This window comes from Macrotis lagotis, chromosome 3 (assembly GCF_037893015.1).
Source record: "Macrotis lagotis isolate mMagLag1 chromosome 3, bilby.v1.9.chrom.fasta, whole genome shotgun sequence".
Lineage (NCBI taxonomy): Eukaryota > Metazoa > Chordata > Mammalia > Peramelemorphia > Peramelidae > Macrotis > Macrotis lagotis.
Genome location: NC_133660.1, coordinates 202,466,353 through 202,492,057, shown reverse-complemented (window position 1 = coordinate 202,492,057; position 25,705 = coordinate 202,466,353). Strand labels below are relative to the sequence as shown.

The 25,705-nt window shown below is 35.0% G+C and overlaps 1 protein-coding gene across 2 annotated transcripts in view; it reads left to right on the top strand.

The window, feature by feature from the left end:
- Nucleotides 1-351: 351 nt before the first annotated feature.
- Nucleotides 352-25,705, top strand: part of NCAPG (non-SMC condensin I complex subunit G) — a 48,763-nt gene continuing 23,409 nt past the window's right edge. The window contains exons 1-12 of one of the 2 annotated variants that reach the window (XM_074229728.1): nucleotides 408-486; nucleotides 4,887-5,008; nucleotides 5,309-5,512; nucleotides 6,079-6,307; nucleotides 8,194-8,339; nucleotides 8,661-8,745; nucleotides 14,031-14,223; nucleotides 14,918-15,067; nucleotides 17,820-17,960; nucleotides 18,598-18,721; nucleotides 21,856-21,945; nucleotides 22,296-22,475. In XM_074229728.1, coding sequence (XP_074085829.1) covers nucleotides 5,363-5,512; nucleotides 6,079-6,307; nucleotides 8,194-8,339; nucleotides 8,661-8,745; nucleotides 14,031-14,223; nucleotides 14,918-15,067; nucleotides 17,820-17,960; nucleotides 18,598-18,721; nucleotides 21,856-21,945; nucleotides 22,296-22,475 — 1,488 coding nt within the window. In that variant the 5' untranslated portion in view covers nucleotides 408-486; nucleotides 4,887-5,008; nucleotides 5,309-5,362. Of the gene's footprint in view, nucleotides 487-4,886; nucleotides 5,009-5,308; nucleotides 5,513-6,078; nucleotides 6,308-8,193; nucleotides 8,340-8,660; nucleotides 8,746-14,030; nucleotides 14,224-14,917; nucleotides 15,068-17,819; nucleotides 17,961-18,597; nucleotides 18,722-21,855; nucleotides 21,946-22,295; nucleotides 22,476-25,705 lie in introns of both variants that reach the window. The other variant, XM_074229727.1, reaches the window with a different exon arrangement.

Sequence of the window (25,705 nt, the reverse complement as noted above, 5' to 3'; positions counted from 1 at the left end):
TGGAGGGTCTGGGGGTCCGGGTCCGCGGGGCGGGATGCGAGGAGCCGGCGGAGTTTTGGCGCCAACAAGCGGCGCTCCTCCGGCCACCCACGGCGGGGACCGCGGCCGGTTCCCATGGAAACCCCGGGGCAGAGGGACGACTGAGCATGCGCGCACACCGCCGGGGCGGGCTCCGCGGCCCGCCGGCCCCGGCTCTCGCGAGAGGTTGCCCGAGTGCGGGAAGAATTTGAAATCCAGACGTTCGGGAGCGGCGCGAGCGGCTGCCGCGGGCCGAGCCGGGGCCGAGCCGGGGCCGAGCCGGGGCCGAGCCGGGGCCGAGCCGGGGCCGAGCCGGGCCGAGCCGGGGCCGAGCCGAGCCGGGCCGAGCCCGCCGCCATGGGGGCGGAGAAGAAGCTGCTGCAGGTGAAGGAGGCCTTTCAGCTGGCCCAGCTGCCGCACCAGAACCACGCCAAGCTGGCGGCGGCCTTGAGCCGGACGTACGGCACGGTGAGCGGGGCGCGGGCGCGGGGCCACGGACGCGAGTCTCCCCCCAGTGTCTGCGCGCGGATAGGGGGGACCCGAGATCAGATCCGGCCTCGCGCGGGCAAAGCCGCCCGAGCCCGTCTGTACAGTGAGCTGGAAGAGACAGACAGACAGACCCCAAGGGCTGAGGCAGCGGCCGCCCGCCTCCCTCCTCCTCCTCCTCCTCCTCCCCCCCTCCTCCCCCCTCCTCCTTCCTCCCTCCTCCTCCCCCCTCCTTCCTCCCTCCTTCCCTCCTTCCCTCCCTCCTCCTCCCTCCTTCTTCCCTCCCCCCTCCTCCCTCCTCCTCCCTCCTTCTTCCCTCCCCCCTCCTCCTCCCTCCTTCCTCCCTCCTTCCCTCCTCCTCCCTCCTTCCCTCCTCCCCTCTTCCTCCCTCCTCCCTCCTCCTCCCTCCTTCCCTCCTCCCTCCTTCCCTCCTCCTCCCTCCTCCTCCCTCCTTCCCTCCTTCCTCCCTCCTCCCTCCTTCCCTCCTTTCTTCCTCTCTCCTTCCTCCCTCCCCCTCTCCCTCCTTCCCTCCCTCCTTCCTTTTTATTTTGCAAGGTAAATGGGGTTAAGTGACTTGCCCAAGGCCACTCAGCTAGGGAATTAAGTGTCTGAGGCTGAATTTGTACTCAGGTCCTCCTGACGCCAGGGCTGGTGCTCTATCCACTGCCCCACCTAGCCACCCCTCTTTCTTCTTTCTTTCCTTCTTTCTTTCTTCTCCTTCCTTCTTTCTTTCTTTTCTCTTCATACCTCTTTTCCCTTCTTCCTTTCTTTTTCCTTTTTCTTTCTCTCTCCCTTCCTTTCCTCTTCCTTTTTCTCTTTCTTCTATTCTTTCATTCTTTCTGTCTGTCTTTCTTCCTTCCTTTTTTGTTTTGCTTGTTTGGTTTTGCAAAGAAAAACAGATGATGGGAGCAGTCTAAGGTTGGGGTTTTGCATCTGGATGGTCCAGTTGACCTGATTGGGCAGGGGAAGAGATGGTGTCAGCCTTGGAGTCATGTTGACCTGGGAAAGAACTGAGGTGTCACAATGAGGATGACAGACCCTATCAGAGAGATGGAGCATAACGGATTTATGATCAGCGAGGAATGGTAGATCATGAACGTACACCGAGGTGATGACCAGGTCTAGGGCAGCTAGGTGGTGCAGTGGACAGAGCACTGGCCTTGAGGTTAGGAGGACAGGAATTCAAACCCAACCTCAGACACTTGATACTCCTTGGTTGTCGGATCTTGGGCATGTCGCCTAACTCTGACTGCCTCGCATCCAGGGCCATCTCCAGTCATCCTGATTCCTATCAGGCTACTGGGACCCTGATGGTTCTGGAGGAGAAATGATGACTTAGCACGGCACCCCCTCACTCAAATCCAGTTCATGCACTTGTCATGTTGTGTTCTTCAAAAATGGACCTTACCTGGAGGAGAGCATGATGGGGATGGGAGCTGTGAGATACAGGGAGTTTTCTAACTTCTTGGTCCCTGAGTGAGTGAAAGGACAAGCTGCCCCAGGGTGGAGGGCAGGCATGCATGAAGATGTAGTGATGGAAAGAGTGAGGAGGAGAAAAGGTTTAAGCTTAAATCAAGTGTGTTCATTTTGGAGCCATTGTGTGGAAGGAGGAGTGGGCAGACCTGGAGTGGGACTCTGAAGCCCAGAGGTGGGAGAATGGGAGGGAGGGAGCAGGGGAAGAGGAGGAACAGGGTTTATGTGTGGTGCTTGGGGTTCAGAATCCTTGGGTGGGGAGGGTATTTGGGAGCAAGAGTAGACTAACCTGGGAGATAAATTCAGACAGAATACCAGGGATTGGGAAAAGGATGATTGAGGGGATCAGGGAATAAGATTTGTCTATCCCTTTTCTCTCTGTCCAGATCCAGGGATGGTGCTGGACTCTTGTGCTTAAATATACCAACAGTCCTCAATGATTAATTTTATTCATTTTTAGACTGTTTTTCAAGTTAAAATCATCTCTGAGCCCCTCAAATTAAAACATCAGGATAAGAAAATAAAAAATAGACTTGTACAAATCAATGAAAACCCTAATGGCAAAAACGGATTGTGACAGTGAAAATTCATTCTAGACAAAATCTTTGGATAAGTAAACAAAAGCACCCTCCAACAGGATTATTTCTTTTAAAAGAACATGAACAGCAGTTCCTTTTAATATTAGATGGTATCTTACATAGATTGATTGGTTTTTGAAATAGCAGCCTACAGTCTTGCTCCCAGGACTTCTTAGCCCCCTGCAAAAAGTGTTTATATGTATATTTATAAATAAGTGTGAAATCATATTTAAGCAAAAGTGATTAGTTGTAATTTGTTCAGTTCTGATTTCACCAGTTGAAGATGTTTGGTATAAAAGGTTTGTCTCTGTATGTTGAGGAGGTTGGATTCCATGACCTCTAAGGTCCCTTCTAGCTCCAGATCCAAGACCATTTATTCCAAACCTATCATCAACTGCAGTGGATCTTTTGATTCTCAGTTTAATATTTTGCTCTATATCATGTTGCCTGCAAGTTTTGTGGAGGTTTTCCTTTATCTGTACCTTGGGCCCACCAAGAAAGAAAAAGAGAAGAAATAATAAGAGCTCATTTTACTGAGAGGAGTCTAAAGCTTAGTGAGGTTGACAGACTATTAAAAAGGAGAGGTTTGGCCCTCTCAGGTGTCTTCCAGGTCTAGATCTGGGATCCTTGTTCTTTTTCTTGACCAGGGTTAGATGTTTGTGATGTTATTAGAATGGGATGTGGGAAGGCAAGGGAGGGCTGAAACTCCAATAATGACTGTTGTAGTGGAGGATGATTTGAATAGGAAAGCTTAGAATGATGATAATAACTTAGATCTACTCATTCCAGAGTGTGATTGAGAGCCTCTGGGATCTACTTAAGTCTGGCCTCTTACTGGGGCAAGTTTTGTGACCCGCTGCAAAGTCTCCCCTATCAGTAATACTGAAGAACAGTTGCTGCTATATGTTATTTCAGGTCAGGATATTGTATATACAGCATTTTACCAAATGTTTTCCTCACAACTCGGTGAGGTGGAGTCATTCTGACATACCCCATTTTTACATATGAGGAAACTATTTTTGTGATTTTGCCAACACAATAAGCATCATGACTGGGATCCAAACCCACATTTTCTTACACTAAGACTAAGATTTTTTTCATTGTACTTTTCATTGCCTCATGTGGTGATAAATGACATATCAAAAATAAGTTTTTATGATAGAAATGAGACTCCTACCCTCTTTACAGTGAGTTCATTGATTTCCAATACTTTAGTTTTGGAAAAATATGGGTTTTTTTAAAGATTTTTTGAATTTTGAATTTTACAGTTTTCCCCCTTCTCTTACTCCCTCCCACCCCCAACAGAAGGCAATTTGTCAGTCTTTACATTGTTTCCATAATCCAATTGAATGTGATGAGAAATAAATAATATCCTTAAGGAAGAAACAAAGTATAAGAGAGAGCAAGATCAGACAATAAGATATCAGTTTTTTTCTCTAAATTAAAGGTAATAGTCCTTGGTCTTTGTTCAGACTCCATAGTTCTTTCTCTGGATACAGATGGCACTCTCCATTGCAGACAGCCCCAAATTGTCCCTGATTGTTGCACTGATGGAATGAGCAAGTCCATCAGGGTTGATCATCGCCCCCATGTTTCTGTTAGGGTGTACAGTGTTTTTCTGGTTCTACTCATCTCACTCAGCATCAGTTCATGCAAATCCCTCCAGGCTTCCCTGAATTCCCATCCCTCCTGGTTTCTAATAGAACAATAGTGTTCCATGACATACATATACCACAGTTTGCTAAGCCATTCCCCAATTGAAAGACATTTACTTGATTTCCAATTCTTTGCCACCACAAACAGGGCTGCTATGAATACTTTTGTACAAGTGGTGTTTTTACCCTTTTTCATCATCTCTTCAGGGTATAGACCCAGTAGTGGTATTGCTGGATCAAAGGGTATGCTCATTTTTGTTGCCCTTTTGGGCATAGTTCCAAATTTCTCTCCAGAAAGGTTGGATGAGTTCACAGCTCCACCAGCAGTGTAATAGTGTCCCAGATTTCCCACAACCCTTCCAACGATTGCTATCCTTTTTGGTCATATTGGCCAGTCTGAGAGGTGTGAGGTGGTACCTCAGAGAAGCTTTAATTTGCATTTCTCTAATAAGTAATGATTAAGAGCAATTTTTGATATGACTATGGATTGCTTTGATCTCCTCATCTGTAAATTGCCTTTGCATATCCTTTGACCATTTGTCAATTGGGGAATGGGCTTTTTAAAAAAAAATTTGACTCTGTTCTCTGTATATTTTAGAAATGAGTCTTTTGTCAGAAATGTTAGTTGTAAAGATTGTTTCCCAGTTTAATATGTTTCTTTTGATCTTGGTTACAGTGGTTTTGTCTGTGCAAAAGCTGGAAAAATATGTTCTGAGTAACTTGTTTTCAAGCCTTGTTCATCCTGTAGCAAATATGTTATCATCCTGTCTGAAGTCTCCTCTGGCCTGCTAAATCCAGGTGCCCCCTCACCACATCCTTGTATCCTGCCTAAAGCCTCCTCAAGGGTCCTAAGTCCATACATGCTCCTTCCTACATCCTTGCACCTCTCAAAAACATTTTTGTTTACCTCTCCTTATTTGAGGACCCTACCCTTACCTCACCCCCCCCCCCAGTGCCCATTGTGCTTCAGTGTCCAACCTGCCTCTCACCCTTGGGGCTAGAGCCCTTCCCTAACCCGCTTTACCTCAGCCTAAAAGTAATTCAGAACATAAATAGGTTGTTGATATATTTTAAGAGGGATTTATTTTTGTTTTTCAGGTAGAAGATAAAACAGTTTTTTTTAAGGAGTTCATTCACTACCTTAAATATGCTATGGTAATCTATAAGCGAGAACCAGCTGTGGAGCGAGTGATAGATTTTGCTGTTAAGTTTGTTACTTCCTTTCATCAATCAGAGAAAGAAGATGATGAAGATGATGAAGAAAATTCCCTTATAAATTATTTGTTCACTTTTCTCCTGGAGGTATTATATAATTCATTATTAAGATGTTTCAGGAATGTGTTTATTGAGGAAATTTCCTGAATCAATGTGGTCTTTAGATAGGTACCATTTAGAAAATGGAACATGATTTAGGAAATATATGTAAACATTTGGAAGAATATTAGTTTCCTAAAACATATAATCATCTATGTAGAATATTAATAATATGGCCATTTAAGATAAAAATTTGTTTCTCCTCTAGTATATATAAGTATATATGTTCTCCTCTAGTATATTTCTAATGAGAAAACTAATGTTCTAGTTTAATGTAAATATTGTTTAAATAAATAGAGTTTTGCTATGAAGAATCAGTTGTTGAAGAATCAATTCTTTAGACTAGTTTTATTTGGACAAGGTCTAAAGTGTATCTAGAAGGGCACATAGATAAGGCAGTTATAGCTTTTTATAAAGTGTCCTTCATATTTTCAGAAACTAAGAGATAAATTTCTGAAACGTATTTGTGGACTTTTTCTTAGAGAAAAAATGAAAAAAAAGTGACTTCTATAATGTATCCATTGATTAAAATTCTTGATTTCTTTTTGTTTTAGTCTCATGAAGCAAATAGCAATGCAGTTAGATTTAGAGTGTGTCATCTTATAAATAAACTTTTGGGAAGTATGCCGGAAAATGCCCAGATTGATGATGATTTGTTTGATAAAATTAATGAAGCCATGCTTATTAGAGTGAAAGATAAAATTCCAAATGTGAGGATTCAGGCAGTTCTGGCTCTTGCTAGACTTCAGGATCCCAAGGATGATGACTGTCCTGTAGTTAATGGTATGTGCAATGTCTTGATTCATCTCCAACTTCACTATTATCATGTATTTTTAAAGTTAATTGATGTTGTAGAAGCCTAAAGTGTTTGAAATGTGGGAATATATGTTTGTTTCCCAGATAACAACTTTGAGACATTTTTTGAGAACTCTTCTGGATAACCCTTTAAAAGCTTTTAAAATGGACTTTTGATATTACTTGAATTTGTCCAAAATCTAAGCCACCTTTATAATCCTAACATCTTTAGAATAATTTCTTTTCAACAATTTGGAGTCAAAGGATCTGAGTTTGAATCCTAGCAATTTCATTTAGTTTCTGTATAACCTTGGTCAAGAAACTTACTTGGAGCCGCAGTTTCCTTGTCTGTATAGTGAGCATTGGTCCAGTGTAAACTCCATGACCTCTGCAACTCTAGATGACCTGTTTGTAATCTTAACTGTGACTAGTTTTTAACCACATTCCTTTGTGTTGACTTAGGAAATCGGCTTATTGAAAAAATAACTTAAACCTAATTAAATGTGACCTTTTATGCTTCACTATTTGACTTGCTTCTAAATTTTATTTATCAAATATTTTTGTAGGCTTGACTCTTTACTAAAAATGTTTTTTGATATCTTTTGTTTTTACATTCCTAAAATTCCCTCCCCGCTCCCTTCCAGAGGGCCATATAACAAATTTTTGGGTCTTTATTCCTTTAAAAAAATTTAATATGTAATTTGTACTGATTTTTAAAAATTATTTCAATTATAATGATGTTGTGGACTGTCAGTGTTAGTAAGATATGTGTTGGCCTCTGTATAGAAATTGAATTTAATTATTTAAATTTATTGAACATGGCAATATTTCATGTAAGTATCTATTTTGAGTCTTCTACTTAAGTAATACGAACAATTTTTTAAGCATACCTCTTTCCTTTATTGTCTTTCTTCTTTATTATCACACTTTATTCTGAGGTTACCTTTCCTTTATAGTGCATGTAATAGCTTCCACTATAATGTGAATGTTTTGAAAGCGTGGACTATTTTTATCCTTTTTTTTTGTATCCCTCTGCATAGTATGTGTTTAAGTATAGGTTTATTGACTTTTTTATCCAAGTTTGAAATTATCATTTCAGTAATATTCAATTAATATTTTTAGACATAATTTTCAATATTACATATTGATTGCATTAAGAAATATTTAATTTTATTGCTCACTCCTTGTAATAAATAATAGCTGACATGAAGTTCTTTGCACTTTTTAAAGTGCTTCATAAACTTTTTTTTTTAGGTTTTTGCAAGGCAATGGGGTTAAGTGGCTTGCCCAAGGTCACACAGCTAGGCAATTATTAAATGTCCAAGGCCGGATTTGAACTCTGGTACTCCTGACTCCAGGGTCGGTGCTCTTATCCACTGCACCACCTAGCCGCCCCTTCATAAACTTCTTATTTGATACTTGGGCCAATCCTATGATATCACACTCACAAAAAAAAACCCAATGAAAATATGATTATTTCTATTTACAGATGAGATAAATAAATTCATTTAGGTGAAGTGATTTAAGGTAATACAAGCTAGATTGGAACTCTGATCATCCTCTAAATCCCTTGATCTTTCTTCTTCCTCCAGAGGAAGAGATCAATGACCTATGAAGATCAAAAGAACTTGTATAGGTTGCTAAGGTGCCCTTTACTATTTGGTGACCCATTATAGTCATCAATTGTACAAATATGCTTTCTTTACTGAAACTATATTCATTTTGCATGATTTTGAAGTATTTTTATAATACTTGCAATTTTGTTAAGTTCTTTACATTGCCTTCATATGAATAAATAAAATAATTGCTCTAGTAATTCAAATGATGAAAAAATCTGAAAATAGCTAAAATATTTTTTGCTTTTTATTTTAAAGCATATAGTGTCTTGCTTGAAAATGATTCCAATTCAGAAGTGAGGCGTGCGGTATTATCTTGTATTGCTCCATCAGCAAAGACTTTATCAAAAATTGTTGGGCGGACCAGGGATGTGAAAGAGGCTGTCAGGAAGTTGGCATATCAGGTATTTGAAATTTAAATATATTGTGTATGGATATTTTTAAAATAAAGAGTCCTACTTTAAAGTGGAAATTTAACTTGAAAACTATTTAGCAATATAATGAAGATCTTCCCACCTACATGTTCACAAAATAATTAAATTTCACATAAATCTATTATTTTGCCAATTTAATTGATAGCAGTCAGTTTATAGAGGTGTGCTTATTTTTTGTTTGAGACAAGGGAGTTAATATAAAATTCATTTGTATAGTAAACAAAAGTAGAGTGAATTTTTATATTTCCAGATTAATGAAACTTAACTTTTGTCTGTCAATTATTTTTTAAGGTTTTAGCTGAAAAGGTTCATATGAGAGCTTTGTCTATAGCTCAGAGAGTAAACCTTCTTCAACAAGGGCTTAATGACAGATCAGGTAAGCAATGTATATGAGAGTTTAGAAGAGTTGATGCTAGTTTTTGGATTAGCATACCTTGAGGGTAAAAGTCATGCTTTGTAAATCTTAACATCTCCCTTAGCATTTAGTACATTTCTTTGCCTATAATAATTGACAATTGTGCACTGTTTTAAAGTTTGAAAAGTGTTTGTATTATCTCTTATGAACAAACCCATGAGGTAGAAAACAAAATATATGTTAACTAAAAGAATCCATCTATATTTGCTGATTCTGTAAAATTCTTATCTCTTACAAAAAATAAATTAAAAGAGTCTACCTAACAATCTGGATGCCTTCCTTGATTTGCCCTGTCATTGCGAGGGTACCAGTGGAATACCCTGGCTAACCCTGGCTATTTTCTTTTGCCCACAACACTTGAAGAGCCCACTTTTTTTTTGTTTACATTTCCTTGATTAAGTGTCTAAGTCTTGTTCTTTCAAATTCTTTAATTAGACGTTGTAACCTGCACAAACCCGCCATGAACCTCTCCATTGCCCTCTGTATAAGATAAAGTTTAAGTTCTCTGGAAGGCAGTAGCTTTCTATATCTCTCTGCCATTTAGCTTTATTGGAAATATGAGCCTTTGTTTTCATGGGAGCTTGGAGTGGGTAAAGAGCTCTGAAGTTTCCTGAAGGAAATTTAGCTCACTCTTCTCTGGTTTGATCTTGGCCCAACTCATTACTCTGTACTGACTATCACAGATAAATGAACTATGGAACACACTTTATAGGATGTTAATCTATTATATGTTGTCAGAAGTTTTCATCTATTTGTTCTTTTCTTTGTGATATACAAGTCAGCTACTTTGAGTGATTATAGATCTCTTCCAGGAGACTACAATATTCTTTGATTTAGAGCATTTAACCCACCAATACAAAACTAGCAAATGGAAAACCTCACTAACTAAAAGACTCTCCACTGGATGTTTTTTTGGCAAGACTATATCTCTGTTTTAAGCTTCTTGATGTTTATGATTAAAAGTACTTTGAATAGTGTTATTTTTGTTGTTATATCTTACAAAGAGTGTTGAATGATCTCACAATATTAATAGGAGATATCTTTTAAATAATCTGTAGGTGACTTTGCTCTCCATATTTTTCCAAAATCAAAAAATAGTGAACACAATATTTTTTATTTCCTATATCTTTTATTGAGTTTTGAAATATATAGCTCTTCTTTTTGAATATAACTCTTGAAAGCCTGCTTATTCTTTGCTAATACTGTTATCAAGAATGCTCTTGATTAATATATAAATTTTGTATACTTTGGAGAGCATGTATATAAGTCAATAGTTAATAGTTAATAATATTCCCTCAGTTGTTCTTTTGTTATTAATGATCACCTGAACATTAAATTTTGTATACTTTAGAGAGCATGTACATAAGTCAATAGTTATTAATATTCTCTCAAGTTGATTTTTGTTATTAATGATTACCTGTTAACATTAATAGTTAATATTCATTAAAAAATTTTTTTCTACATTTTCTCATTTGTAAAAGCTTTGTACCTTGATCCCTCAATGTCTTCACAATGTCTTCACTACCTCCAGTAGTAATCTCTATATACACTTGGCCTTCTCTGCCTCTTTTTCCTATTTTTGTTCTCTTTAAATGTCATTTTTACATTTCCTATAAACAGATCTGGAACTGTAATGTGTAAGTGTAGTAGTTCAACTCTTGATGGAAAAAAAAACAATTATAATAATTTTTAAATCTTTTTACATATTTTTCTAATATCCAGATTTTTTATTATGTGTTGATGATTGCAATGGGGATAGTTGAAATTGTGACTTTCTATCATCATCCTGGGAAGAAATTCAGAGTACAAGTCCTAGGTTCAGGGATAGCCTATATTTTTATTATAGTATCAATTTTTGTTGTATATTTTTTTGTATTGTACATTTTTATCCTTAGGAAATTTTCCTCACTTCTCCCATTTTGATTTTTTCTATGTTCATTTCACTGAAATGAAAAAATTTCCCCTGTCTTACTGAATACAACAAAGACAGGAAGGAAGCTGCTTCCTTGAAGGTTGCATACCCTATTTTAACATACCTCTATAATCCAAATTCTATTTTAAACTACTCCTTAACTCTTTCAGATATGGAAACCAGATCTAAGTGGTTCAACTACAAACAGGATAACTTGAAAATCAGGGCAGTAGACTGAAGAAAGGAAGCAGACTAATATTTTTTGTCCAGCTTAATATTAACATTTTCTTATTATTTTATAAATACGTTGCTTAATGAATATTTTGGCTTCTAATACATTATTCAAATTCGTTTTCCTAGACTTCTTCCAAGTCCCAAAAGTCAAGGGTAAAAATTTATATTCTTTTTATTATATTCCTGGCATTGAGACCTAGGCCCTTGATTCTCAAGGCAATTCATAATTTTTCTTTGTGCTCAGAAGAATATTTTTTACTTGACTTTGTTGTTATCAGAAACCTTTAGGGAATTTCCAAGTACTAAAAGGAAAGTAAGTAATTTAGTTTCTTTTCAACTTTAAAGAGTTTTTAAGTCATAAGAAAAATATGTAAAAGACTGAAAGATGTTAGATGATGGTATTTTCCATATTATTAAGAGGTTTATATATTAGAGGTTTTTATTTTCCACAATGGTATTTTGTTCCCTTTAGACTTAAAATGATTTTTTTCTGATCAGTTGCTATGCAAATTTTTATCTAAATTTTTATAGAAATAAACATAACAGTTAATCCTTAAAATAATAAAGTTGAATTGTGAGGAAATAACCCTCTTTATTTTAAGAAGCTGAGAAAATTAAGAGACTAATTCATAGAAAATAGATTTACAAGCACATAAACACTTTGTTGAGGGAAGTATGAATCAGTATAGATGCTCTGGAAAGCTATTTGGAATTATGCAAATAAAATAAGTTAAAATATCTATACCCTTTGACCAAAAGTTTTCACTATTAGCCATCTGTCCTAAAGAGGGTATTGAAAAAAAAAACTCCATATATACTTCAATATTTTTTATAGCTACATTTTTTTGGTAGCTTTCTGGATATCTGGAAGCAAAATAGTTGTCTATTGAGAAGGGAATGACTAAACAAAATGTAATATGGGAATGAAGTAGAATATTACTATAAGGTTAGAAATGACAATTGTGATGAATGAAGAAAACAGAATTACATAACTGATGCAAAGTGAAGCAAGCAGAACCAGGAAAGAGATATAAATGGTTACTACAATAATGTAAATAGAACAGTAATCACTAGGAAATAAATGGAAAAAATAACAAAGCAAATCATGACACCCAAAGAACAATTTTGCTTTTTTCCTTTTTTTAAAAAAAAATAAAAAACAAATCTTTGTTATAAGGGATGGCTCTTTGAGGGAAGGGAGAAGAATACAAGGGAAAATATAGATAACCTAAAAACAAAATATTAATAAAGATCGTTTTAAAATAAATTTACATAATCTCCCTCTATTTTGGCCTCTTCCTACCTATAAACATGTTTAGTGCTACTCTTTCCTGAAAGAAAAATCAGGAATAAACTATTATCCATTATCTTTTCTCATTTTCATTACCAAGATACTTGGAAGTCATTTATATCTATTGTCACTCTCTGAATTTTTAAAAATTTGTTTTCTAAACATTTTTCTTTCTTAGCTTTTACAGATTTCTAGGTGACAGTGTATAGAGCACCAGACCTGGAGTCAGAAGACTTGAAATACATTTCAAATTTGGCCTCAGACACTAGCTATATGCCTTGGGCAAGTCATTTAACCTATTTGCCTCAGTTTTCTCATCTGTAAATAAGGTGAAAAAGAAAATGGCAAACTACTCCAGTATCTTTGCCAAGAAAATCCTAAATGGGGTCACAGAGAGTTGGACAAGACTAAATAACGATATTGACTTTTTCTTAAGTTCCTATTACATCTATTATATATTGTCAATCATTTTTTCCTGGTTTAGAATTGTATCCAAAATACTGATTATCCTGTTGCTACTTCCATCTTCTGAAAGTTTTTCACTAATAAAATTAGTGCCCTGCTTATATCAGAATAAGACTTTAAATGTAATTATTGGGAGTTCCTTTTATCTCCTGGTTTTTGTTAGCAGTATAGAGAAATGCTAATTGGGATTATTTTATATCCTGATAACTTTACTGTAGTTAGTAAATAAATCATATCATATCCTTATTCCTTCAATTTATTTTTCTTACCATTGCTTAGTTAGTATTTCTAGAATTAATACAACAAAATAGAATCAGTTTTTTGATAGCTCCTCTTTAAGAAAAGGTCATTTTATTCCTGTTCTTTCTCATGGTGTTTTTTAAAAAAATAAACATATTTTATCAAAAGCTTTTTTCTGCTTCTATGATAGTTATTAATATCTTGTTAGTATAGTTTCCCAAATGTTTTTGATGATAAGATAATAAAAATAATTTTAAAAGAGAATAGTGAATTTGATGAGAAGACCAGTTTGAGCTAGCTTGTTTTTGTGTGACTTTGGGCAAATCACTCAAACTCCTAGAATCTCAATTTCTTCATCTGTTAAATGAACACAATATTTATTTGTTTCTGCCCTCCTCATATAGTCAATTGTCAGCATTTAGTTCAAATCACCTTTGATAAAGTCTACTGTGGGCCAAACACTGGGGATACAAAGAGAAAGATAAAATCCTGTCAGCTCTCAAGGTTCTGATGTTTTGTTGTGGGGAGGAAGAGGGGTGATAATAGATGGAAAGGAATAGATACAAAAGGAAGGGGAGAGCACTAGCCCCCATAGTTACCATTTAACATGGTAACTGCTCAACAAATAACAGAAAATGTAAGTCTAGAGTTTAGGAAAGAACTCAGGGCTATAGATACTAGGTGGGGGGTCATTAATGGAGAAATGAAGAGTGAACCCTTGGAAGTAAATAAAATTACTCAAGATTAAAAATGGTCCAAAAATAAAAAATACATTTATTTGCTGTATAGCTTACCTTTATTAGGTGTAGTGGGTTTTTTTTGGTTGTCTTTTATTGGTTTGTTTTTCTAGTCTCCCCTCACTTTTATTAGAAATAAATAAATAAAAGGAGACTTAATTTCTAGATCTAACATTTAATTGTTTTCTTGGGAATGTTATTTTACTTCTGAGTCTCATTTATCTCATTTACAAAATGAAGGGATCATTCTTGGTAGTCTCTGTGACTTTGAGGATAATGAATTGACTAAACTAAACTGTGTTCAAAATATAGACAAGTAAAAACCAATTGGAGATTATGTGATATTTTTAAATGTCTCTATGAACAGAGGCTGTGAAAGAAGTTATGAAGAAGAAACTTCTTCAGACTTGGTTACATTTTACTGAAGGAGATATCTTACAGTTTCTTCATCGACTGGATGTTGAAAACTGCCCTGATTTGGCCGACTCAGTTCTGAAGGCCATGTTTGCCACCATTCCTCTTGGTGAACTGATGGAAGTCTGTAAAACCAACGATGGCAGGTACTGGAGGATCCTTCTTTTTTGACTGTCTCTCTCTCTTCCTCCTTCCCCCACTGAGTGGAGTCATGAGCTTCTTGACAGAGAGGGAGATGCAATTAAAACGTGGAATGGGGGAAGGGCTCTGTTTCTGGCTAGATCACTATATGGCTATGATTAGTGGAGTACTATATTTAGTTTTATTTTCCACCACTTTCAAGATGAGATTCTGATTTTGCTTTGTCTTTTGTTTTTCTAAAGTTGTGTGACTTTTTATTCTTTTCTACATAGAATTTCTGTTAGATGTGTAGTATAGTTTATTCACTTTTCCTTTTTCCTGTTTACTGCTTTGGTTTTATACTAGCCAACTACTTGCTCCAGTACTGTGGAGCATTGATCATTTGACCTTTTTTATCTTAAATTTATCAGTTCCATTCTTAAGGGTGGGGATGGGAGAGGATAAATAAATTAAAGTGAATTTATAGTTTAAAAAAAATCAGTTTGGGGGCAGCTAGGTGGTGCAGTGGATAGAGCACTGACCCTGGAGTCAGGAGTACCTGAGTTCAAATCTGGCCTCAGACACTTAATAATTGCCCAGCTGCATGACCTTAGGCAAGTCACTTAACCCCATTGCCTTGCAAAAACCAAAACAAATCAGGTTAGATTTTTACTTTTCAACTATAAATTAATTGCCTTTCTCCTTTTTTCTTTAATCAAGGAAATTAATCCCTGTGGAAACACTAACTCCTGAACTTTCTTTGTATTGGAGAGTACTCTGTGAATATCTGAAATCTAAAGGAGATGAAGGGGAAGCTTTCTTAGAGCAGATTTTGCCAGAAGCTGCCATCTATGCAGAATACCTGCTAAGGTAAAAATTTCCTTCCTTTTTTCCTACTATCATCAAAATATTGGTCCTAGGAATAAAATATAAAGCTTTCTCAAATGCCAATAGGCTTTGAAAAAAGAAGAGAATATTTTTGTAGTAACACTATTTAATATGTTATGCTTGAGCATTTATATCTGGATACACTTGTAGGGAAAAGTATCATGAATGGCCCTGGTCCAGTAACTGATGTTAAAAACCAGCCTTTTGTTAAACTTTCAAATGAAAACAGCTGAGGTTTACCTAAAATGTAGCACTTACATCCATCTCTTGAGTCTTGCATCAACCCTGGACCTGGGGTACTGCCAGTATTTTTATCATCTCTGTCAGCTCAGTGAGAAAACTGAGACTCAGAAAGGTGCCCTTGGCCATCCATTATCTCCACTAACAGCTAAGGGGACAGTTTTTAAACATGGGACTTAATGGTTCCAAGTTTAGCACCCACAGTTGGACTACATGACCTCAATGGCTATGGTTCTGTGTTTTTTTATTTTGGTAATGTCCATAGTTCCTAGTGAAGTAATATAGCCATAGTCCTTCTTGGTCTATATTTGTCCAACATTTTGAACTGGTGGTGCTCTGGGAGCAGATGGTCTGTGAGCTCCCTCTTTGAAAGTCTCTTCAAGGTGAGCCCAGCTGCTCATCTGTCTCTTTTTCAGTTCTTAACACTTTCTCTGCATATTCCACTCCAATGACTCACCTCCCTGACTTTCTTTAGGTGCCAACTAACATCCTGTCTTCTATAGGATTTTTACTGGAATGATAGAATTATGAAAAAGAAAGTTGAGTGAATTAGAGAATCCCTTTTCAGGAGACATTCTAAGATCCCGGAACTCTTAAATGATTGAAAATTGTTGATTTCATGGTTACTAAATTTTACTATATATACCAGTCATTATGTTTATATAATTAGGGGTTTGATGCCACATTCTTTTACTTTGTTGACTTTGTTCTTTTATTAAAAGTAAATGCAAATTTTCATATTATGTCAAAAAGAAAACCAGCATTAAGTGGGTAGCAAATGCTTAGTAAACATCTGATGATTTGACTTGAGGGCAAGGTGGTGTGTGCTTGATAATTTTGCCCTTCTTATCTTATTTGATTTTTACAACCCCGTGAAGTAGGTGCTTTTATCATTTTTCGAATGAGGAAACAGAGGTTGACTTATCATTTTTCGAATGAGGAAACGGAGGTTGACAGGTTGAGTGACTTAATCAAGTCACAAACCTGGTAAATATCTTAAACTTGGATTATCCTGGCTATGAGTCCAATACTCTACATTTATCAATCATCTGTTTTCTTCTTTTGGTCTTCAACTAGAGGGGTCATTGAGTGTGAAGTTTAAATGTCTCTATAGGGGGAGTTTGACTTTTTCCACTCCATAGAAAGATTTCTGAATGGGAGGAATATTTTTTAATTGATATTTTATTTATTTTTCTAATTACATGTTAAAGTTTTTCAAAATTCATCTACTTGTATTTTTATCTTGCTCATTTTTCTACCATCCTCCCTTTCCACTCCTCTTTACAGTAGTGAACAGATTAGTAAAAGTTGTACAGGTTTGTTTTTTATAACATATTTACATATTAGTCTTTTTGTGTATGAGGAATTTGGACTAAGGGAAAAGAAAGAAAACTGGAATAGGGAGGGAAAACATAAGAGAAGTTTTTAAAGAGTGAATCCATTCAGATTCTTGGGATGGTTTTTTTGTGTGTGTGTGTCTTTTTGTTTTCTTCTCGATGTGGATGGTGTTATCCATGAGATCTCCCAGGGTTGTCCTAAATGGGAGGAATGTCTTTTAAAGTAACCTCCAGAAATAGGCAGTGATTAGTAGTGTTGTAGCAAATTTTCATGGACTTGTATGTAGGAGATGGTGTTTGAAGTAGGAAAATAGTAATTGGTTCGAAAATCTGGCTTCCATCTAATTACTAAATGACAAGTTGTGAATTTACATTTCTATTAACTTAGTAGAACTTGACAGTTTTCAAAAATTAATTTTAAAACCATTGATTTCTTTCACCTCCTAAAAAAACCATTGGGATATCAAGAAATCCTTACCTTACTAGTATTCCTTAAAGAAATTATATTCCTTTCCTTACATATCCAAATTGTGTGTATATTTTATCTTCTGAAATGAATGTAAGTTTCAACTCCAGGAACTTTTTTTTTTCCTTTTCTAACTTTCTTACAACTCCTCTAGTGCTTTGTAGGTAGTAAATGTTTAGTAAACATCTGATGCTTTGACTTGAGGGCAAGGTGGTGTGTGCTTGATAGTTTTGCCTATGTATTATCTTAATTGATTTTTACAACACCCCCATGAAGTAGGTGCTTTTATCCTTACTTTTTGGGTGATGAAACTGAGGCTGAGAGGTTGAGTGACTTAATCAAGTCACAAACCTAGTAAATATCTTAAACTTGGATTATCTTGTCTACAAGTCCAATATTCTATCCATGACACCAGATTGTATTTTGTGCTAATATTTCCTCATTTTAAATTGAAAGCTGAGTCTCAAATTAATTTAAACATTTCTGAATCATTTATTATTTTTTTAAATCTTGTGATGATGATAATAATCTTTCCAGTAAATGGCTTCATTATAAGTTTATCTATGTAAGTTCAATAATATAAATTTAAAAAGAGACTGGACTTTTTCCATGACCTTTTAGTGGTTTAAAAAAATATATTCTTGATGTATTTTAAAAGATTTTCCCCTTTATTCAATTCTTTTTAATTTAGTTATATTCAGGGCATTCCAGTTGTTACTGAAGTAAATAAAGGAGATTTTGCCTATATTGAAAATTTGATGACAAAAGAGTTTATAGGTCAGCAGTTGATTCTAATGATCAAATCCTTGGATACTGATGAAGAGGGAGGAAGGTAAGTCTAAATATATATCATTCATATTTATTTTGATCCACTTGTTTCTTGTTCCTCTTCCCCTCTCCAAAAGGAAAGTACATTTTCCTATTTTATTAATGAATTAACTTTATTTTTATTCAGTTTGCTTTTAGCATAGACTTTTCTAAGAAACAGTCAGATTCTCCAAACAAAATACATTTTCTAAAAATAGTTAAATGAAACCACCTGGATAGGATAGTATGTTCATTTCAAATTTAATTTTATAGATATAAAAAAATACAATTTATCTAGTTAAAACATTACTGTAAATAGTTGTTTTTATTCATGATGTTCTTTTCTTATTCAGCAATAGTACATCTTTTTAAAAATTTTCCATCTTTGAAAAAATCATTCCAGCAACTTGTCATATTTTAAAAATAGTGATTTAACTATAGGATTTTGTCAGTCTTCCCATTTAACTTAATGTAAACAAATGGTCTCCTTTAAAAATTATTTTACATAAGGTAGAAGTTTGCTTTTTGTTTTCATAATTTTTTTCTATAATTGTGTGTTCTGGAAGAGGATACAGATGAATGTAATTAAGAAAAGAGATGACACTTACAAATCAAGTATATTTATACTGTCCTAATCAAGTTAACAATTTTTTTTAATGCAGAAAGCAATTATTGGCTATCCTGCAGGATATTCTTACCCTACCAACTCTCTCGATTTCCTTTGTTTCTTCCCTGGTTGAGAGACTGCTTCATCTCCTTAATGATGATATTAAGAAGACACAAATTGTAAGCAATTTTCCTTTCTGTAAGAGTATTATAAATATTTTAGACAGTGTAGTGTCATGGAGAAAGTAATGAACTCAGTGTAGGGAGGATCTGCCTCTGACACAGTTCAGTGACCCTGGGCAGGTCACAACCCTTTGTTTGTTGCTCAGGCAACTCCCCAAAACTTATCTTTTAATTGAGGGAGAACTTACCATCCCTGGAGTGGTCCCTTGTAGCTAGTACCTGTGAATGGAGAGTTGTTTGTGCTGCCTTTATCATGTTGAAATTGGAACTTGATTATGGGTCTGTGCTCTGATAGCTTTGTGTGAATTAGTTTGGTCTCCTCAGCCAAATTGTAAGGATCTTGATGATAGTGCCTGTTGCTTTTTTTTTAATTGCCCATAGTTCCTAGTGAAGCACTACAACCATAGTCACTCTTAGTCTATATTTGTCAAAATATTTTCCACTGGTGTTGACTTGGGAGAGCAGGTGGTCTGTAGGCTCCCTCTTTGAAAGGCTCGTCAAGGTGAGTTCAGCTGCCTGGCTGTCTCTTTTTCAGCGTTTGGTACTTTCTCTTACTGCCTGTTCCAACAGCTGACCTCCTTTTAAGTGCCAGTGCCTTCTATAGGAAGCCTTCCTACACCTTCCCTCTATTATGATTTCCTGTTGTTCCTGAATGTAGTTGTCTCCTCCATTAGTTGTTAAGCTCCTTGAAGACAAAGGCTGTCTTTTGACTTTGGTATACACAGAACCTTGAAGTGTCTAATTTCTGTTTGCTGATTGATTGAATGAGAGAGACTGAAAATGAGAGTCACAGCTTTTACTTTTAGTTCTTATATCTTGTTTTGTAAGACAATATAAAAGGACATTCTCATCTTCACTTTTCATGGAATTAACAGGAGATGAAGTCTAGATAACTCAAGGACAAGAAAATTATGTAGAAAAGAAGCAAAATTTAGCTTTAAATTGTTTAATCTTTAGCACTACTAGTAACTTTAATTTTTCAAGCCTTGACTATGAAGAGCAATAAACCCTTTTCAGATGTTCTTTACAAATGTGTGAGTGTATATATAGTCTTCAAAGAATTTTTGAGATATTCTATTATATTAGTTCTTTCTCTGTCCTCCCTCCCCCCAGTGATCTAAAAATAGTATAGTTTTAAACAGCAATGTTTTTGTTTCATTTTTCTTTGAAATCTGGATAGGACATTTTTTTGTGAAGTAGTTTTATATATTTGAATGCAACAAATCTTTGTTAAGCAACTGTTGTATACAGAATAATGTGTTAGGCACCAGGACACAAAAATAAATTCAATCCAAAGTGAGAAGATATATTTACCCAAAAAGTCATATTACAAGTGATAATTTTATAAATATTAAAGTAGGGTCTGACAAAGCTCCATGAAAAATTTAAGAATGGGGAGAATGTTTTCATCTTAAGCAGAAAGAAATTTCATAGATCAGTGGGTCTTAGATTTATGTTACCTGGTTTTCCTATTATTTAATACATGAAGAAATTCATAGGGGTGAAATGGACTTGCCTTAGACAAAATAGTAATTAATTGTAGAGCAGGGATTCAAACCTAGAATCCTGGGCAAGGGAGGGCAAGAATCATCCTGAAGATGTTAAAAGTAAGTATTAGAATCAAGTAGATAAAATCTTGCTGTATCAGATTAGAGAAATCCAAATATATCAATAAACATTTAAAAACATATATGAATATTCCAAAGATCTATACTAAAATAATTTTAAAAATTTAAAACTCTCACATCTTCATAATATTACTTGGGAAGCAAACATTTCTCTTCCTGCATTTTTATATACTTTACATAAGTTACAAAAAAATCTTGATTTGTTATCTTTAAAAGACCAGTTACTGAGAATTAAATAAATCCAGTGAAAGTGGAAATGAATGCTGTGCATACCATTTACTACAGGGCAGTTAAGTTTAGCATCCTGAAATCTAACAGGAACCAGAATAGCATAGTTTCTTACATTTTGAACTTTATCTTATAGTTTAATAAGCATATTAATTGTTATTATGCAAATCTGGGCATTTTCTACCATAGTTTCCAAATTATTATTTATAAGATATACTCTAAATCTAACTACATTTCTGTTTGCTTCATAAAAACATTTAGAACAAATAATAAGAGGCATTATAGATTAATCATCTCATTTGATTTTTCTTTACAATATGTAAGCAAGTACACTTGACCAGTTTAGAATATTATATTTCTTTATGAAAAATGTTCAATTCATTTTGTAAAATATAACCAGGTAATGATTGACTTTAAATAAATACCTTGTCTTTTCCCATCTTTAGTATGACTTTAAGCATCTTTCCATAGCCATTGTAGGCATTAGAGATAGCGTGACAAAGGCATGGAAGCAGGAACCAGCAGGATGAAAATGTCATAGTATAGTTTATGTGGACTATAGGCCAAGTAAAGCAAGTAGTTTCAGGTGAAGTGATAGATATGTTGGATTGAGATGGTGGAAAGTTTTGGATGCCAGGATCAGGAGTTTGTACTTTATTTTTAGGCAGGAAGGATCTAGTTTACTAAATACTTAGTGATTTTTTAAAAAATATAGTAAGTAATTTGGACAGAACATTATTTTAGACAAACTATTCTGGCAGGATAGAGGATGTATAAAAGGAGAAGTTAGATAAGAACTAGATGATATAGAATAAGAACTAAACTGGCCTGTTTGTGATAAAAGTGAAAAGGAAAGAACAGATGAGAGATTGATTGCTACTGTACAGTTAGAACTTGTCTAGTAAATGGATTTACAGAATGGGGAAGAATTAAAAATGATCATCTTATTAGCCTGTGTCACTTGGAAAATGGTCAACAAAAATAAATAAAAGGGAGAAATAAATTTTGAATATACAGTACTGATATGATAATGCTAAAATGTGTTAGTAGATAGTTCAAAGTTATGGCCTAGAGTTCTGGGGAAAAGTTGGGAATAGGATTATAGATTTTGAAGTAATTTGCACAGAAGAGATCAATTGAGAGTCAATGAGACCATCAATGGAGAGGAAGCAGAGAAGAGAATCAAGAAGAGAACAGGAAAATAGGAGAAAACTTGGAGAAAAATAGGAGACCCTTGAAAGAAAATAACCACTCTGATTTCTATGTTCAAATCAGGTTACAGAAATTATTTCAGAGATTCGGGAGCCCATAGTCACTGCTGATGTTTCTGAAGATTCTGCTGAAGCACGTAGAAAAGAACTGAAAGTAAGTTCATTTCTAACTGAATAAAATAAATAGTAAAGGCCGGTATAATTTTTTAACTTCTGAATTTTGTCCTAAACATGATCTAAAAACTGTGTTTTGAGGGGAAATAGAAAAAAATTATAGCATACCTAGAAATTCACATTTAGTGGTTAAATACCATAAGATCAGAATCTTGATCAAATTATGTTTTTAAAAATGAATCATATATTTTTTCCTTTTCAAAATTGGTGTCTTTCTGCTTGATGTGATTTTTCTACATTTTTTCTTTGAATTGTTTAGCATAGGAAGCCTACCAATGTCACTTTACAAATTTAATAAATGTGTATTTTTTTTAATCCTTATATCTTTAGCTGGCAGAAGTAAAAGTAAAGCTTATCGAAGCCAAGGAAGCTTTGGAAGAATGCATTACTCTACAGGATTTTAATCATGCATCCCTGTTAAAAGAGAAAATAAAAGAACTAGAAGATACCAAAATGGACCTAATAAAAGAAACAGAACAACTTGAAATTAAGGAAGTTCACACAGAGAAGGTACAAATTGGAAGCTGTTCTCATATTAAATTTCAATTACTGTTAATCACTTTAACTAAACCTTCATTTTCCTTAATTAAAGCCAGAAATCTTGCAGCTTGTGTTTTGGACTTGGAGAGTTTCAGCAGCATTGTGGTTTAGCCATAAGACCTGCCATTCTGGCTTGCTTTCCTGGTTCAGAATTGGAAAGCTTTTATTCAGCTGCTTATCCTAATTAGCTTATATGTTATAAATTTATTTATCCTACTAATCATAATGATCTAAGTCTTTGTCATTTTATTGCCTTCTCATGACTTCTTCCTTTTTTTCCATAATAAAATGGGAGGGTGGATGGGGTGAGAGGTTGAAGGGCAGTCCTCTTTTCCTACCCCTTCCTGCCTTTGCAAAAGAGATCTGGTTATTCTCTTTCAAATCAGGTGTAGGTCATCATGGCAGTGGAGCTTCTAATGTCATTCCCTCTAGCTAATGAATTCTTCATATCAGGTCAGCTTTAGTGCAGAAGTAATTTTACATAAAAGAGCTAGATTATCCTTTAACAATTTTAGCTGTCTATTAATATTTTTAAAAACTATTCCTTAAACAAGCTATATTCTTGCCTTGTGAGAGTGTTAAGCACCTTTGAACAAATCTTTTTTAAATAAGGTTCCAAATTGGTTTCTTCATGCCATTTAACACTAAAATTTAATCAATATAATATATTCTTTCTTGTATTGAGGTGCCCTAGGACCTTTTAGTATTCTAGTACAATTGTTTTGAAAGTCTATTGTTGTTTCAGAGACATGGAAATGCTTGTTAAGAATATTTTTGTAAATTCTAGATGAAGTTACCATACTTGAATTGCCTTAAGTCATGTTTTCTTTTAGATTAAATTTTAAGTACATGCTTCACTATCTAATGCATGGCTTGGAATTTGATTTTCACAGAATTTCATGATCTTTATTTTCTTCAGGTTCAAAAAGTCTTAAAGTATCAGTATGTGAAATACTTGAAACATGATTTTCAAAGTTCTTACTGAAAAGGATATGGTAATTTAAAAATGCTATCAACTGCTGGTTATAATTGGGAAAATATTGGTATCTGCCTTATGAGCAGAATCTCCTTTATTCTTTAACTGTATTTTAGCCATGATATTTATTAATTCACGTCCATTTTGCTAATTCATTATAAATGGTGTTCATAGGATTACATCAATATGTCTTTTATTTTTTTCTTTATCAAGTGCTTGAATTAGATAACTACTCAGTGCATCATCTACTTATTTATCATAGTTTGATTTTTGAATTTCAAAGCCTTTTTAAATTTAATTTAAACTTATTTTTGTTAAATGTTTCCTAACTGCATGTTAAAAAATTTTAGTAATCATTTTTTTCAATATTGAGTTCCAAATTCTCCACCTCTGCCATCCTTTCCCCTTCCTTGAGAAGACAAGTATTTTGATATTGGTTGTACAAGCAAAGTAAAACAAAACAGTTCTATAACAGCTGAGTTGCAAAAGAAAGCACAAAATAAAACAATAAAACTAAAGTTTAAAAAAATTGCTTCAATCTACAGTCATAATTTTTTCAGTTTTCTGGAGGTAGATAGCATTTTTTTAGTGTGGGTCTTTAGGAACTACCTTGGATCATTGTCTTGATCAGAATAGCTGATTCTTTCACAATCATTTGTCTTAAGGGGGCAGCTAGGTGACACAGTGGATAGAGCACCGGCCCTGGAGCCAGGAGTACCTGAGTTCAAATCTGGCCTCAGACCTTAATAATTACCTAGCTGTGTGGTCTTGGGCAAAGCACTTAACCCCATTTGCCTTGCAAAAACCCAGATAAATAAGTAATTAAATAAACAAGCAAATAAATAAGCAAGCAAGCAAATAAATAAATAAATAGTTATTTGTCTTGAAATATTGCTGTTGCAGTATACAATAGTATCCTGATTCACTCACTTCACTTTGTATCAGTTCATATAAGTCTTCCTAGTTTTTTCAGAAATCATCTTGTTTGTCATCATAGCAGAATAGTATTCCATCACAATTATATATCACACCTGTTCAGCCATTCCTAATATATGGGCACCTCCATTTCTAATTCTTTGCCAAAAAGAGCTACTATAAATATTTTTGTTCAAATACTTTATCCTCACTTTGGGGGATATAATGCTAAACCATAAGGTATGCACAATTTTGTAGCTGAATTAGTTAGAAATTGTTCTCTAGACTGCTTGGAATAGTTAATCAATAGTACATTATTATCCCAATTTTTCCATGTTTTTCCTAGCATTAGTCATTTTCCTTTACGGTCATCTGAAAAGTTTGAAGTAATAATCTTAAGGCTATGTTAATTTGCATTTCCTATTTAGTGATTTAGAGCGTTTTTTCATGTGACTATTGATAGTTTTGATTTTCTTCTGAAAATTGCCTGTTCCCATCCTTTGACCATTTATCAACAGGGAAGTGGCTCTTATTTTTATAACTTGGACTTATATGTTTGAGAAATGAGGTTTATATCAGAGAAATTTGTAAAACTTTTTTTCCCCATTTCTTATTTTCCTTCTAATTTTGGTTGTGTATTAGTTTTGGTTTTGGAAAACTTTTTAGGTAATTAATTTCCTCTTCATTTAATCTGGGCAATTTATATTTTTGTAAATAATTATCCATTTCCCTTAAATTGTCAAATTTATTGGCATACAGTTGGGCAAAATAATTCCGAATTATTACTTTAATTTTCTCCTCATTGATGGTGAGTTCACCTTTTCATTTATGATACTAGTAATTTGTCTTTCTTTTTTTTTTTAATCAAATTGACCAGAGGTTTATCAATTTTATTGTTTTTTTTTTCATAAAACCAGCTCTTGGCTTTATATATAAGTTCAATAGTTTTCTTGCTTTCAATTTTATTAATTTCTCCTTTAATTTTTAGAATTTCTAATCTGGTATTTAATTGGGGGGGGTTAGGTTTGTTTTGTATTTTTTGCAAGGCAAATGGAGTTAAGTGGCTTGCTCAAGCCTACACAGCTAGGTAATTTGCTCAAGCCCACACAGCTAGGTAATTATTAAGTGTCTGAGGCCAGATTTGAATTCAGGTACTCCTGACTCCAGGACTAAGCACTCTACCCACTGCACCACCTAGCCGCCCCTAATTGGGGGTTTTTAATTTGTTCTTTCTCTAATTTTTTTAGTTGCATGCTTAGTTCATTGATTTCCTCTTTCTCTAATTTATTCATGTAAACATTTAAAGATA